The following is a 15898-nucleotide window of genomic DNA, read 5'->3' on the forward strand; positions in this document are numbered from 1 at the left end:
ATTTCTAGCTCCAAAAATTGCATGTTGATAGATTGTTCATGCAAAAAAATACAAGTTACTATATTTTTAATGCAAAACTGCATTTTTTAATTTTTTGTTAATGCAAAAAAATACTTTAACAAATACACGTTGTTAAATTGTATTATATTTTTAATGCAATTTTGCATTAAAAACGTATTTTTAATTTTAAAATTTTTAATGCAAAAAATACATGTCAAACTGTATTATCATTGTAAAAAAATCGTGGCATGTTATTATATTTTTAATACAAAACTGTATTTTTTAATTTGTTGTTAATGCAAAAAAATACATTAACAAATACATGTTAAACTGTATTATATTTTTAATGCAGTTTTGCATTAAAAATATATTTTTAATTTTTTAAATTTTTAATGCAAAAAATATATGTTGTTAAACTGTATTATCATGAGGAATTAAAAGTGAATATCGTTGTAAAAAAATCGTGGCATGTTATTATATTTTTAATGCAAAACTGTATTTTTTAATTTGTTGTTAATGCAAAAGAATACATTAACAAATACATGTTGTTAAACTGTATTATAGTTTTAATGCAGTTTTGCATTAAAAATATATTTTTAATTTTTTAAATTTTTAATGCAAAAAATACATGTTGTTAAACTATATTATCATGAGGAATTAAAGTGAATATCATTATAAAAAAATCGTGGCATGTTATTATATGTTTAATGCAAAACTGTATTTTTTAATTTGTTGTTAATGCAAAAAAATACATTAATAAATACATGTTGTTAAACTGTATTATATTTTTAATGCAGTTTTGCATTAAAAATATATTTTTAATTTTTAAAATTTTTAATGCAAAAAATACATGTTGTTAAACTATATTATCATGAGGAATTAAAGTGAATATCATTGTAAAAAAATCGTGGCATGTATGATAATTATATTATCTTACAATTTTCAATTTCATTATTAAATTTTTCATGCAAAAAATGTATGTTCTTGATAATCGAGTTGTAGCCATGCTTGGAGCTTGCATTTATTATTATATTATCTTGCATATTTGTAATTGAAATGTACGACTGTTTGTGATCATTTCAATCGAGTTGGGATTGTACCGACTATATCATTGTAAATTTTATTTGTGGCATTGTGAATGACTATATCATTGTAAATGTTTTTTGTGTCAAATATACGTGTAGTGGCATTATGGATGACTATATTAATGTAATTTTTTTCTTGATTCTAAGTGTGACTTGTACAAACTTTTTTTTATCTATAATGTTGCATAAATATTTTCTTTTTCTCAATAGGAACTAATTCATGTTTGTTGAAATGAAAATTTGTGACAAGTCCATATGCATTGGCATTGTGAATTACTATATCATTGTAAATATATTTTTTATTGATATTATATCAATGTAAATTTATTGTTCTATATGTAGTGGCTGATATAGGTTATTTCTATCTATAATATTGCATAAATAAATTATTTTTTTCAGTAGGAATTAAAATGTTTTTGTCAATAGAAGTATTTTGCATTAACAACAAATATAGCTACATGAACTACCCCTACATATTATCACTACACATGGTGATTATTTTTCATGTTGAACTGTCAGGTTAATTTTTAACCTTGTACATTTTAAAGTTGAACCATGACAAGATCTGCGGAAGACGATGCATGGCAACATGGGGTCAGACTTGATCCCAACAAGAAAGATAAAATTATTTGTAATTACTGCTAAAAAGTGATAAGTAATGGGGTACATAGGTTCAAGCAACACTTGACAAGGGTTAAGGGAGATGTTTCTGCATGCAATAGTATCCATTATAATGTAAGAAAGCAGATAGAGGCATTTCTCAAAGCTACCAAAGGTAAAACAATAGCAAAACAAAGGATGGATGAAGAGAAAGCTAGTTTATATATGCCATCAAGCGGGAATGATCCAGAAGAGCAATATAATAATGACTTGAAGATGGCCACAAGAATGAGTTTATATGAAACATACCAGAGGGAATGCGGGTTTAGAATGCCTGGTGGTTATGACATGGGCATGCATGGTGGGCCTAGCTCAAACATGCATGGCGGGCCCAGCTTGAGCATGTATGGCGAGCCTAGCTCAAATATGTATGGAGGGGTTAGTGGCAATATGTATCAAGAGGAATCAGACGTTGAATAAATTGTTTCTAGCTTACCTAGGAATGCCAGTATTGCAGGTCATGGTCGTATAGACCCATTTCTCTCAAAGCCCAAGTCAGAACAGATAACCCTTAAAGGCATGGTGAAAGGTACGAGAAACATGTTGGGCAAATAAATAGGAAAATGGTTCTACGATAAAGGGATCCCCTTTGACGTAGCCAATAGCCCATATTTTCCACATATGGTCAACGCAATCCAGAGAGCCGGGCCCGAGGTAAAACCCCAGACCACATATGAGCTCAGTGGGCCAAAATTGGATAAAAAGGTGGAGGAAGTTATAAAGTGGATTGAATAATATAAACAGAGTTGGCCAAGAACATGTATTACTCTCATGAGTGATGGTTGGTTGAATAAAATTAACAAAAAAGAGTTTGTAAACTTTTTGGCTCATTCTTCAAAAGGTACAGCTTTTTTGTCTAGCAAAGACGAATCAGGGACGAAGAATGATGCAAACTTCTATGTACAACTATATGATCAAATAGTGGAGGAGGTGGGAGATAAGCATATAGTCCAATTTATTACGGACCATGCACGTGCATGTGTTTCTGCGGCCAGCAAGTTGATGGATAAGATGAAGCATCTTGTATGGACCCTGTGTGCTGCACACAACATCGATCTGATGTTAGAGGAGATCGGTGAGATCAAAATTGTAAATGAGACTCTACAAGAAGCGAGGTTGGTGTCAAGATTTTTATATAACCACTCTAAAATTTTATTTTTGTTCAGAGAACAGTCTAAAAAAAAAGAGATAATCAGGCCTTGTATTAACCTGCTTGCGACAGATTACTTGGCTGTGGACTCCATTCGGGAATCTGAAGGTGTAATAAAGAGATTGTTTACCAGTGACGAGTGGTTAAATGATCGCCTCTCGAAGTCCAGTACTGGGCTAAAAGTGGACAGCATAATCTCAAATAGGAGGTTTTGGACTCGATGTTCCAGTATCGTAGACGCCACTGCCCCTTTGGTCACGGTGTTAAGAATGGTGGATGCTGACAAGAAAGCTACCATAGGCATCATTATGAAGGTATCAAGAGGGCCAAATCAGCTATTAGGGAGAAGTGTAGTTTTGCTAGTAAAGTGATCGAGATTATAGAAAGAAGGTGGAACACCAAATTTAGACGTCCAATTCATTATGCAGGTAAATATATACTTATATCATTAGAATGTTTCCTTGTAAATTATTTTCTTATGAAATTTTAAATACATTTCTCTATCTATATATTTTCCAGGTTACTACTTCAACCCAAAATTTTTCTATTTGACACCCGAATATCCTCACAAGATTATAGAAAGGGTCAGATACATTATTGCCAAGTTGGAGAGAAGCCATCGAAACCAGGTAGCAGTAATACAAGAGGCATTATTTAATATTTCGATAAGAACTTAATCGAGTTGTTATATTTGTGAGAAATAATGCACTAAAACGAAATATTTTGTTTTAGCTTGCTATGTATAGGGATGCTATAGGATCCTTCGGAACTAGACTTGCCAAAAATTTTCGAACTAAGATGGATCCAGGTTATCCCCTAACTAATATTTTGTTCATTCATATATTTAATCTTATGAATTGTTCTTGCCTTTATAATGCTTTTTGCATTTTAATCCAGCAGAATGGTGAGAGATATATGGTAGTGATGCACCTCACCTAAAGATGATAGCAATCAAGGTGCTCTCCCAGACATGTTCTTCTACTGGCTGTGAGCGAAACTGAAATACGTTCCAATGGTTGCATACTACTAGAAGGAATCGCCTCGCTTCGGAGAAGCTTCATAAACTAGTCTATGTTCATTTCAACTTAAACCTCTGAAAGTGACAAATAAGAAGAAAGCTTGAAGACTATAGGCCGATAGACTTGGACACAATATTTGTCACAGACATAGCAGAACAATGGGTAGTAAAAGAAAAGGAGTCAATGTTGCACAAGAGCGTTCCTTGAGGCTATCGGGAAAGAAGATCTTGAAAAAGGTGATGAGCAGCATGAAAGAGGAAATAGCCCGCTAACATATCCACAATTCGTCGGAGATGTCAGAGATATTGCACCTAATGAGGGAGAGTGGGAAGGGGGTCTAAGAGAAAATGAGAGAGATGATTTTAAGGCTACCCAATCCCAACCAAATTATTCACATATCGACTCCCAACAATAAGAAAATAAGGATGAGCACGATAATGTAAGTGAGCATGAAGGATGAACAAGCTTCGAGGATTTTGGATTAAGACCACAAAAAACACTAACACTCAAGGATTTGGGTATAGTCAAGTGCCCATTAAATTGGATGATTTGTTTTTAGATCGAGTCAATGAATTGTCACGCGAATTCAATCAATGGCACCAGCGTGACCAAGATGAAGAACGACATCGTCTGTCATTTTATTTTTAGATCGTATGTTACGAATTGTATGCTTTATTGTAGTTCATGTATGATGATATACTTAATCCATGATAATTCTATGTTTCCTTTTGTGTGATGTAAATTAAATGGTAAATAGTAGTTCATGCAGAGAAAGAACAAATCAATATTTCGATATTCATACAAAGAAATGAAAATTCTTAATGGAGTACCCTCATTTCTTATTGAATTCCTAAAAACAACATTTATAATGAATTTTAATATTTTTTTCGGATTTTTTTTAAGGTTTAATCCGAAATATTCAACCGATTCTCGATCTCGATCGTCGATTCATCGATCCGGATAGGTTTTTTAGATGCTCGATCCGGGTCACCGATCCACTTTTTAAACCATTGGTATGAACTATTGTTCTATGATCTATTGTTGACTAAAATGATCAAGTTGATTTTTCCTCCTAGGAAATCTCAAGGGATATTGATAAGAAAGTAATAATTGAATAGGAACTTCACATGTAGTCTTACAATATATAAAACATTTGTAACCGTTACTCTAAACTATTCGCTATGTCATGCTTAATTGTTTATATTTATTTTTTCTACAAATCAGTTTTGCATGAAATTTGGGGACACCCTAACCTTAATGGGAGCACTTGGCAAAAATAAAAATATTTAATTAGATGTGCGCCTCTATAAGATGTTCACACCCAAATTCCCTGTAAAAAATTTATGAAGTAAAAATACTCTTTTAAGACATCCGGTCAAAAGATCAAATGCCCAAAACTTTGTCATATTATGCATAAAATAATCCCAAATGTCAATTCAAATCAAATAGCTAAAAATAGGGGTCACATATGTTTTATACGTGGGTGGCACCGAATTTAAAGTATCCCTTGTTTCCCAATTATGGAAAGTAAAGATGCTAACATAAAAGATCCACAAATAAATTATGTGAAAGTGCCAACTACATGAACAAATAAAATTAAATACACAAACTGACTGTAAGGGAAAAAAATGCACCTTTTCTTGGGAGATCTACCTTAACCATCGAGTGAACAATAGACCATACATGCCATACAGGAAAATTGAATGAATCAGTCAATGATGCTCTAACCAATGAGAACAGGTCGAACTGCTGACACTATGCAAATTCATGTGTATGAAATTTAATGTGTGTTTATCAACACTTAAGGCAGCAAAATATGGAAATATTGAAACATAATTGGAAATTTGAAAGCAAAAGCAATTTAGTGGTAAAGGAAGTGGAATCCTAGGAAGAGGTGGATGAGCAAGCCTCCCTTGCTGATCACCACAATAAATTTCACCCAAATTTAAACCTTCAAATGTTCCTACTACTTGAAGTTTTTCCATAATATTAACTAATCTCCAAGACAATATATCTCTTCATTGCCCATATAATAAACTCAAGCATACACCTCCAACCAGTGGGCTAAAAGATGAACAGGGAAAACAAAGGCCTATTAACATTGCTTTTTTTTTTAGCCTCCATAGGGTCATAAAAAGAACCCGGGTCCTGGGTTTTTTGTATGTAAGCTATTGTATGTAAGCTACTAACTCTACATGTGGTGGATTACCTTCGAAAGCTACCATCAAATTTAATTCAAGGCATCTTAAGGGGTTCAATATTGTAGGGGTATCCCATCCCATGAGGAGGGACTCCCACATCATTTCGACAAAAGAACCCCGTGGTGCTTTCAGGACCCCTTTGCCATTACCCCTAAGTGGAAGGGGTAATATTGGGGAGAAAGTCATTACGACCAATGACTTGAGGAGCATTACACTCGGACTCGGAAGTCGATAAAAAGGCCCCAAAGGTAAGTCCTTTGATATCTCTCTTTGGAACAGTGAGAAAGTTAGATGATCAAACCCAAGTTGTGAGTTTTCGGTTAACGCCTCTTTAGCCCTCGCGCAACTATACTGATTCATAAAACATAATTAAGTGTGCATGCACATAAATGGGAGCAATAAAACAAAGAAGCAAGCTCCAAACACCGAGATTTTTTGTGCTTTATACTTCTAGACTATGCCTACGAGAGAGGCAAACAATCCACTATAAACAATATACAATACAAATATTTAAAGACAAATACCAGCTCCCAAGAGGCTTTTACTATCTTGAATTTCCATCTTCAAGAGACGTTTGATCTTTTTTGGTCCTCTTCTTTAAGAGGATCTCTACTCTCTTGGATTCCAAGTCTCTCGCTCCGCCTTTTGAGACTCCTGGTTCTCTTTAGGATTTTCTCTCTCTTCAAGGGGTTCGTTCTTTCATACTTGGGTTTTTCTCTTGAATACTCTTCTCACTTACTCTCTTGGCCTTTTCATGCTCTATGTAGAGCATATCTTTTCAGTTTTAAGAGGCTTCAACCTAAAAGCTAGGGGTTCGTTCTTTCATACTTGGGTTTTTCTCTTGAATACTCTTCTCACTTACTCTCTTGGCCTTTTCATGCTCTATGTAGAGCATATCTTTTCAGTTTTAAGAGGCTTCAACCTAAAAGCTAGAAGTTGAACTTGAACATCCAACTTTTTCGCTCTTCCAAGAACTTGAACATCCAACTTTCTCACTCTTGAACTCACGTCTGAAACATTTTTAGGGCTTACAATGACTTGCACCCCAAACCATTAGTCCTAATACTTGCTCCCCAAGTCATTTGGGCCATTTGTTGCTCTTCTAGTATGTGGTTCCAATGACTCGCTCCTCAAATACTTTGGTATTCTCCTCATATACCCCACTCACTTTAAAGGTAATGCCAAAGGGGACCTCCTCATTATAAGAAATAGAAAAATTATAAAAAATGTACATTAATTTTTGATTTATTAAAAAAAAACCTCATACTTTCCTAAACATTATATATCCCCAAATTTTCACCTTTTACGTTATTTAGACTAAATTAACTTTCACACTAATCGTATGACCGTGAAGGCATCACAAAAGCCTTCGTGACACAATAGTTTGATGTTTTGAAGCATCACAGTACTTAAAGTACCGTAATGGCCATGAGAAGTATCACGACACTTAAAGTGTCATGATGGTCTGCAATTCTATAACATTATCTGAAATACGATTATAGAATCTGAAATACGATTATAGAATGACTTTTATGGCCCTTCGGATGAAGAAGGGTGCATGTTTTTCGTTCTTTACAAGCTTGGGGGCTTAGTTACAAAGCCCCCCATTTTTCTTCTTGTGAGAGGCACATGTACCTAAAAAAAAAACCACACACACTCTCCCTCTCTCTTCAAAAGGAACACGCTATCTCTATAATGGGACCCAATGAGGAAAATTGCTCGTCCTCTCTTTAAGGACCATGGAACATATCTCTAAGGAGCATGGAACATAACTCCCTCTCTTGCTAAACCCCTCTCTCTCTCTCTCTCTGTGCGCGCGAATGAGGAACATTGCAAAATTCCAGCTCAGACTTTGAGAGTCTGGAAATGAGATTTTTGACGAGGGGATATTATTGATATTTACAGGTTTGGTGCAAGGCACGAGCCGACCACTATGAGCTATTGATCGCTTGTGCTGCTGCTTCAACCGCCACTGCTTCTCCCAAAAAAGCCATCGTTGTTCTATGAATTCCATCCATTTTTTCCCGAGTGTACTCTTATTCTTTGGGCATTCAATTTTTGTGAGGGCTATAAAAAAAAAAAAGAGACCAAGAAGATAAATAAACCCGAGAGAGAGAATAAAATGAAGCAGAGATATGCTCACCACGACAATCTCTCATGAATTCAATGGCCAATGCTTCAATAGCAATGTCATTCCCAAAAGTAGCTGCCCTTCTATCTTTGTTCTCGTCAATGGTTAGAAAACCATCACGGGTAAATAGAATTAAATACCATCACGGTATTTCGAATGTTGTTATAAAATTGAAAATCATCACGACACTTTAAATGCAGTGATACTTCTCATGGTCATCACTATATTTACTGTGATGCCTCAAAACATCAAGACCATCACGGTATTGAATCTATCGTGATTCCTTCATGGTCATACAACTATCGTGAAAACTACTTTGATCTAAATAACGCAAAAAGTGAAAAAAAGGGATATAAATGAAGTTTAAAAAAGTACTGGTTTTTTTTTAATAAGCTAAAATTTAAGGTATATTTTTTATAATTTCTCTAAAAAACATAATATCGATCATCTCATGGTCCCTCCTCCTCATGGGACAGGAGACCCCAACAATCTCCACTTCTAGTTTCAGGCTTTACGGTCCCATGGCGCCCATTTCGACCATGCAAATGCAAGATTTGGCCTTGTATACACTATGACATACAATAAACTTACTGCCAATGCATAAGGAACTCTATCTATTTCTTCATTCTCCTTTTAACATAAGGAACTTTATTTATTTCTTCATTCTCCTTTTTTGCATGATGGGCTATGCTTAGTACTTGGCTTTAATATCCACCACGAGAGGAACCATTTACAACTTGAGAAAAGATTTCATCACTTAGGAAATTATTGAAAATATCCCTTTTTTCCAAATATTTCTAAAAGTACCTTATTTTCTTCAATTTTATGCACATACACATTCTCTTTTTATTTTTCTACCCAAAATACCCCTTCACAAACCTATGGCATTTATGATGGTCCATAAAGGACCTAATAGTACATGATGTCCAAAGCACCCCAAGACACTCCCAAGTGGATGCTTGGGGCTTCATGGACCTAATAGGCCCATAAAAACCCATTACAGACCTAATAGATCGATGATGGTCCCAATGGGTACAAGATCAACATTTTACTAGGGAGATTTTTCTTTTGGTAATTTAGAAGCCAAATTTGTATAGTGATTGACAATGACGGCACCAGGTTGGAGTGAGTAGCAAATTTTGAATAGGATTCCCTTTGAATTACACGAGTCACTAGAAAAGATTTTCCTAAGATTGAGAATGCCACCTTTGGAGAAGAATCTAGCTTGTAAGTTCTAGAAGGAAAGGACATTATACTGTGAACATATCCAAGTATAGTTTAGACTGGAAAGATGAGCAATAGAGGAATTAGGGTAAGTCTCTACATGTCTTCATTCAACTATAACTCAGAGGACTAGAGACCATCACGAAACTATTAGGTTCGTGAACACCCATGACGAACCTAATAGGTTCGTTATGGTCTTGGGACAATCACGTTCCTGGGACCTATATTGGGATCATCACGGACCTATTAGGTCCATGATGGGCCTTCATGGCCCTTATAGGCACGTGAAGGCCCAAGCACGTACCTGGGTGGTTCTTAGGGTGCTTTGGAATCACCATATAAAACAAGAAAGAATAAGCATGCACCTAAAATTGAAAAAAAATGAGTGTTTCTCAAATTATTGAGTAAAAAGATATTTTTGATAATTTCCCATGCCCTTTGTCTTTTTGAAACATTTCACAACCAACCTTGTCTTCTACCTAGGTTGCTAGCTATTTCCTTCAATCTTTAGCCTGAATTCCTTGTTCTTGAGTGCCATTTTGCCCTTTTGCAACTTCACAAGTAATAGATGTGGTTCTTATACAAGGCATCCCATATCCTCTTTCATAGTCCAATCCACTCTTTATGTTCATCCAGCTTCCTGGTAGCTTTCTAGCTTACTCTCATCAATTGGTGTAACATACTCCGATACACATTCCTTCTGGAGGGTTTATGTTCCATAGAGGACCTTCTCAGTTTAACTACAGGTGACACTCTTGAAGCAAGTTGCTCCTCAACTCTATTTCGCCTTGCACTGGCATGCAACGCGCAATGGGATTCATTCGCTTACCATTCTCCCCCATGTTCAGCATGCACGGTAGGATGAAATATGATAGGATATGGCAAAAGAATGAAGATACGTGGGCTTTGGGCTGAACCCCCTTAAACAGAGAAAGAAAGACAGCTCCTCTTGAGAGAGGGAAAAGATCTAAGACAGAAAACCTAACAGAGAAATCCTCTTAGAGAGATGCTGAAGGAAAAAAAAAAACCCTTTGATGAAAAAGAAAATGAAAAAAGAAAATCTTAGAGAGAACAAGAAGCCTCTAGAGAGAGAGAGAGAGAGAGAGACTTGAGCGTAGAGATCCTCTTGAAGAAGACCAAGGGAAATTCAAAGCCTCTTAAAAGAAAATCCAAGGGAGACAAAGCCTCTCAAAAGAACGAATTTGTCTCATCGAATTCTTGTAATTTCCATTGTTTAGAGTGGATTGTTTGCCTCTCTCCTGTGGATGCAACTCCTAAGGGTGAACCATGTAAAAATTATTGTGTGCAATGATTGCTTCTTTGCTGGTTTACTGGTTCCACTATAAGCACACACTTAATTCTGCTGCCTGAATTCGTATAGTTGTGATAGGGCTCGAAGGGTGTGAGCTCAACATATATGAGTCCTATTCTAGTTTGGCTAGCTTTACAAATCTAAATAATAGACACAAAATTATTGCAATTCTGCAACTTCTATCTCCCAAGAAAGTTTCAGATTTATATTGCATGTGATGGGTTAGTAGCCAATCAAATTCTAGTCCAGCAAGTAATGCAAAAGTCCTTTATCCGACAAAATCAATCAGAGCAAAAGAATAGAACAATGCATTAAAGAAGAAAAGTGATCTCTTGCATCCAAGAGACTTCAAGGCTTATCCCATCCACACAATAAGTACAAGGCATTCACAATACTTGTATCTTTAGTCACAGAACATTAACTCCAATACTTGCAAAAAAAAGACAACTTTAGCGTATAGATTAATATCAAGTAACAACTTAACTGATCTCTCGACAATAAATTCTCATTCTTGATATGTCCCAACTTCACAACATCATCCTCTTTTCCAGGCCGATTGGTAACTCATCCTCCTCTACCCTACTTCACAACATCATCCTCTACCCTACTTCAAGGAGTAAAGATTTCTAGACAAGAATGCGGCAATGTCCTTACCGGCGAAAGGGATTCGAAGAATGTCACATCCTAAGTATCCAAGGCAACTCCCTGCCCCTGGAAACCTGAACCCCTATTCCGACAAAATTTTTGAACATCACTAGAACATTGATCGTATCTTTCCACATTTATGAGCACATAACTTCCTTGACAAAGGAGGTTTAATCTCTCCCAACTTTATAACTACTACAACTTAGCTAGGGTTACTGTTTTTAATAGAGCCCTCGCTGTTTGCCCCATTTTTGTCTCCTCAAGGTTTCATTTGTTTCTCATATGGTTTTCTCCTGTACATCTCAATCCCTTCCCTTCAGGGTAAAAACTTGCATATGATCAATGTTCATAAAAGTACAGGTGGGTGCCCAGGCGTTTTGGGGGCGTAGCCGCCTAGGCGGCTGGGCACCCTCAACAAGCCAGGTAGGGACCTAAGTTATAATATAATTATTACTTATTACTTAATATCCGTAAGATTTGGTTTTAGATATTAAATATTCACAAAATATCAATTTCATCCAAAGTTTATGACTTCTTAAAATATAAATCCAAATCAGTAAATGTTTCATCTACAAATATATAAATATCAAAAGAAGTAAAACAAAACTACTAGGATATCAAAACACCACACATTGTACAAAACAAGAATCAATTATTTACAAAAGAATTCGATATAGCCCCAATTTCATTGTCCAAAGAAGTAAATAATCAATTCATCACAAAAAAAAAAAAAAAATCAATCTTTAAACTTCAAACATGTTAATATATTGTAGAAGGAAAAAAAAAATCAAATTTTTCAAAACATAATCCATTATAGCAAAAAATATCAAAAACCTTATTCAAATATCATAATGGCAGCATGCTCTAAAAATATAAAAATGAAAACAATGTCGGTCCAAACCTCGTCTATTCAATCACCAAAAGTCCTCAATTTTGACCACTAGAAGCTCTGAAAACTACCACGCAGTATTGCTTTTGATTTTGGAAGATCAAAAAATAAAAAATTATCGAACTTTTGATAAATCACAAAATTGAGGTTTTGGGGGAGTTTTTGGCATGGATTAAGTTTGGGGGTTTAGAATGTTCCCCAAAACGCTGTTCCCATATTTCCTCCCTCAGCAACCTGCATCGAGGCAGCGCTAGACGGCCTCTTTAACTGTAGTGCCTAGGCAGCTGCCTAGGTTCCCCACCTAGGTGTTTTAGCCGAATGGCCGCCTGGGCGGCCAAATTTTTTAACATTGTATATATGATAATTCTACATATTACCACAGGTACCTTTGCTCCAAAAAAGGACAAAAAAAATATACTTTAAAGAGCACCCAAAACCAAAACCACAGTTTTTTTTTTTTTTTAAAAAAAAGAAGCTTTTAATCATCGACATTATTTGAGAAAGACATCGATGTATAGCAATTTCATTCTTCCCAGTTATTTAACCAGACAAGCATTTTTCTAACTTGGGTAATTACATTCTTAAGTGTATGCATTACAAATTACCAGTCACAACCACCACATAATAATATCATAGAAAAACATCAAACAAACACCCCAAAAAATCCAAACCAGAACGATAAAAACAGATCACGGCTCACAAACAAAGCAACCCAATAAGAAAAAGAATGCTCTGTAAATCCACCAATTTTGTTTTTAGAATCTCTGTAAATCCACCATTTATCATCTAAAATCACATTGTAGCATACATTGCTCTGGTACTGTTGTTCATATGATATAAAAGGACAGCCTCGATCTAATTATGCAATACTTTTTCTAATCCACATACTACTATCATACAATTCCTTCCAAAAATTCAAGCACCTATAAAAAAAACCCAAAAAATAAAAAAAGAAAGCTGAATCATAATTGTTCACAGTTCAATCCCTTAACAACAGCCCACCATTCATCCAAACTACAAAAAAAGAATACATTATCTTACCTTAACAATCAATGAGACGATCCCCCTATTTCGAATCAGGTCCATGAGAGCAACACCCACCTGAATGCTGATGCTGATGCTGATGTTGATGTTGATGTTGAAACTGATGCTGATGTTTTCCATCACCCCCACTCTTTGGCTTTAACTGCTTCCTCATATCATAGGCATCCTCACCATCTGCATAATACTTGGCCTCTATGTCATGAATCTTATACCCCAAAGTCTCAGTATACAAATTGAAGGCAGCTCTATTGCTCTTCCTCACATGCAAAGACACATATTCAGCATTGAAAACCTCTTCCATGGCTCTCTGGGCAGCAGTCATGAGTTTGGTAGCAAGCCCTAATTTTCGATGGGTTCGGAGAACAGCTAAAGAGGTTATATGGCCATGGCACTCTGATGATTCCTCCTCCATTTTTGCAAGGACATACCCCACTATCTTCTTGTTATAGTCCTCTGCAACATAGAGGAGCTGGGGCCATGAGAGAATGTGGTAGAAATAGTATTTCATCTGGTAATTTTCAGGAAGGCACATCAGGTTACAGGCCTGCATGGCCAAGAGATCATCAATGGTGGCTTGCCTGATACAAACCATGGTTTTTTAAGCTGATTTATTTTGTTAGAAAGGTTGCTGAGATTAATCAGATGGGTAATCCCTCGGGTTTTTTGGGGTCTCTGGTTTTTGGGACTAGGGTTTGGAGAGAGAGAAATTGGCGTTTTGCGAGGAAGGTTTCTAGGGTTTTCTAGAGAGAGAGAACGAGCGCTTAGTAGAGAGAGAGAGCTTGGATTTTCATTTGCGGACAGACAGACCTCTAGGGTTTGGATAAAGAGGCTTCTAACTGAGAATCGATGATGAGCTGAAATAGTGGGTGCTTAGTGGAGAAAAAAATGACGAGGAAAAACCTTCTCTTTTTTTTATGACGGAATACTCCCCCCATATAGTCGTATACTGTTCTCCCGCTCCCGCGAGAGCATTACGTACATTTTGCTCCCAAGGATAAAAGACCCACTCGCTAAAATTTTCTCGAATTGAAATTTGGCAAATTTTCTAATATTTAAAAGTTGTCCTACATTTTACACTCAATCTTAAACAATCATATTAAACAGCACCTCCAAATTTTATCTTATAATTTTCTTGTAAAAAATTCTTAGAATGACCTAAGAATTCATTTTTCATAATTAATTATAAATTTTAAACTTTAAAAATTGATTAGAATCAAGTAGATCTATAAACAATAAAAATATAAAAAATAGACGATGTAGATAATTTGTTGCAAGATACCTTATATTTGGGACTCAAAAACTTTTTTTGTATCCATACATCTCGATATCGAGATTATCTATTAGATAATTTTCCAACATCAAAACAGCTTTCTTTTTATGGATTTTTGAGGTGTACCTTAATTCTACATTTTAAGGTTATAACATTATATAAACTTTTTTCTTTTTAAAATATTTTAGAAACAAAGATCACCTTCAAGTTTACCAAAATACCCGAAGTTCGTAGCTCCAAATTCCCGACTAGGGCCTTTCTTTTATCGAGAGATAAGGTTATAACTTCACGGTCTAAACTGAATTTTCCACACGAAACTTGAAGTTCCGAACTACTCATACACACTTGTTTTTTGGAGTGCAGAGTCAAGTTCGGAACTTGAAACCTTGAATTATTCATTCATTAAAAAGAAAAGAAAAACAGACAAGTGATCATTTCAAAGTTCAAACCTTTGAATTTCCCACAGGTTGTCTTTGAGTGTAGACTTAGAATTTGAAGTTCCAAACCAATTGATTCACGAAAACAGACATTCAAAACTTGAAGTTCCAAATTGATCTCTCGATCCAAAAAGAACAAAAAAAGAAAAGAGAAAAACACCTCAATTCGAAACTTGGAGTTCAAAATCAAGGCTACTTTTGTATGGACCAATATAAGTTTTCAGAAACTCGAAATCCTTCTTTTTCTTGAAAATACTTGTAACGTGATTATTAAACAGAGATCCTAAAACTCTATATCAAAAATATCCTCTCGAGTAGATCTTTGATTTGAGGGATTTAGTGTAAAATGTGTTGTCAATAAGAGTAAGTTATAGGGAAGTAATCATTAATGGATGGCTGGGGTGTGCCACCCCATTCCATATGAGCATAGATGAATTTCGCACCGCAATCAAACCTCTCAGAGGAATGATAATTGGTTTATTGCTAGAACAATTTATATAACGTTACAACTTTTCCTATAGAAGGTAGGTGCACCTAAAAAATCAAGTAAAAGAATAGTGTTTTAAAGTCAAGAAACCTTCAAATTGATCATCGGTGGAAAACAACTTTTTAATTGATCGTCTCGACCACAAAATTTTAATATCTAAAAACAAGTGCACTATATGGACAATTAATTTTTAAGAGTTTTACATATTTATAAATCTACTCAATCCGTACTATTTTTTAAAATTTTAAATGTTATACTGAGGTTCGACATAGATTTTCAAATCATCATAGAGTTTCTAACGCCAAAATTACATCTTACAGCTGAGTTTAGAGGTAGCATTACTA

The 15898-nt window shown here is 35.3% G+C and overlaps 1 protein-coding gene across 1 annotated transcript; it reads right to left on the reverse strand.

The window, feature by feature from the left end:
- Positions 1–13063: 13063 nt before the first annotated feature.
- Positions 13064–14420, reverse strand: LOC18428408 (Acyl-CoA N-acyltransferases (NAT) superfamily protein). The gene has a single exon (XM_006837728.4). The coding sequence runs from the start codon at positions 13950–13952 to the stop codon at positions 13383–13385; it is 570 nt and encodes a 189-aa protein (XP_006837791.1). The 5' UTR covers positions 13953–14420; the 3' UTR covers positions 13064–13382.
- Between the last annotated feature and the right edge of the window lie 1478 nt (positions 14421–15898).

This window comes from Amborella trichopoda, chromosome 5, assembly GCF_054954075.1.
Source record: "Amborella trichopoda isolate Santa Cruz 75 chromosome 5, AtrichopodaSantaCruz75HAP2 v2.0, whole genome shotgun sequence".
Lineage (NCBI taxonomy): Eukaryota > Viridiplantae > Streptophyta > Magnoliopsida > Amborellales > Amborellaceae > Amborella > Amborella trichopoda.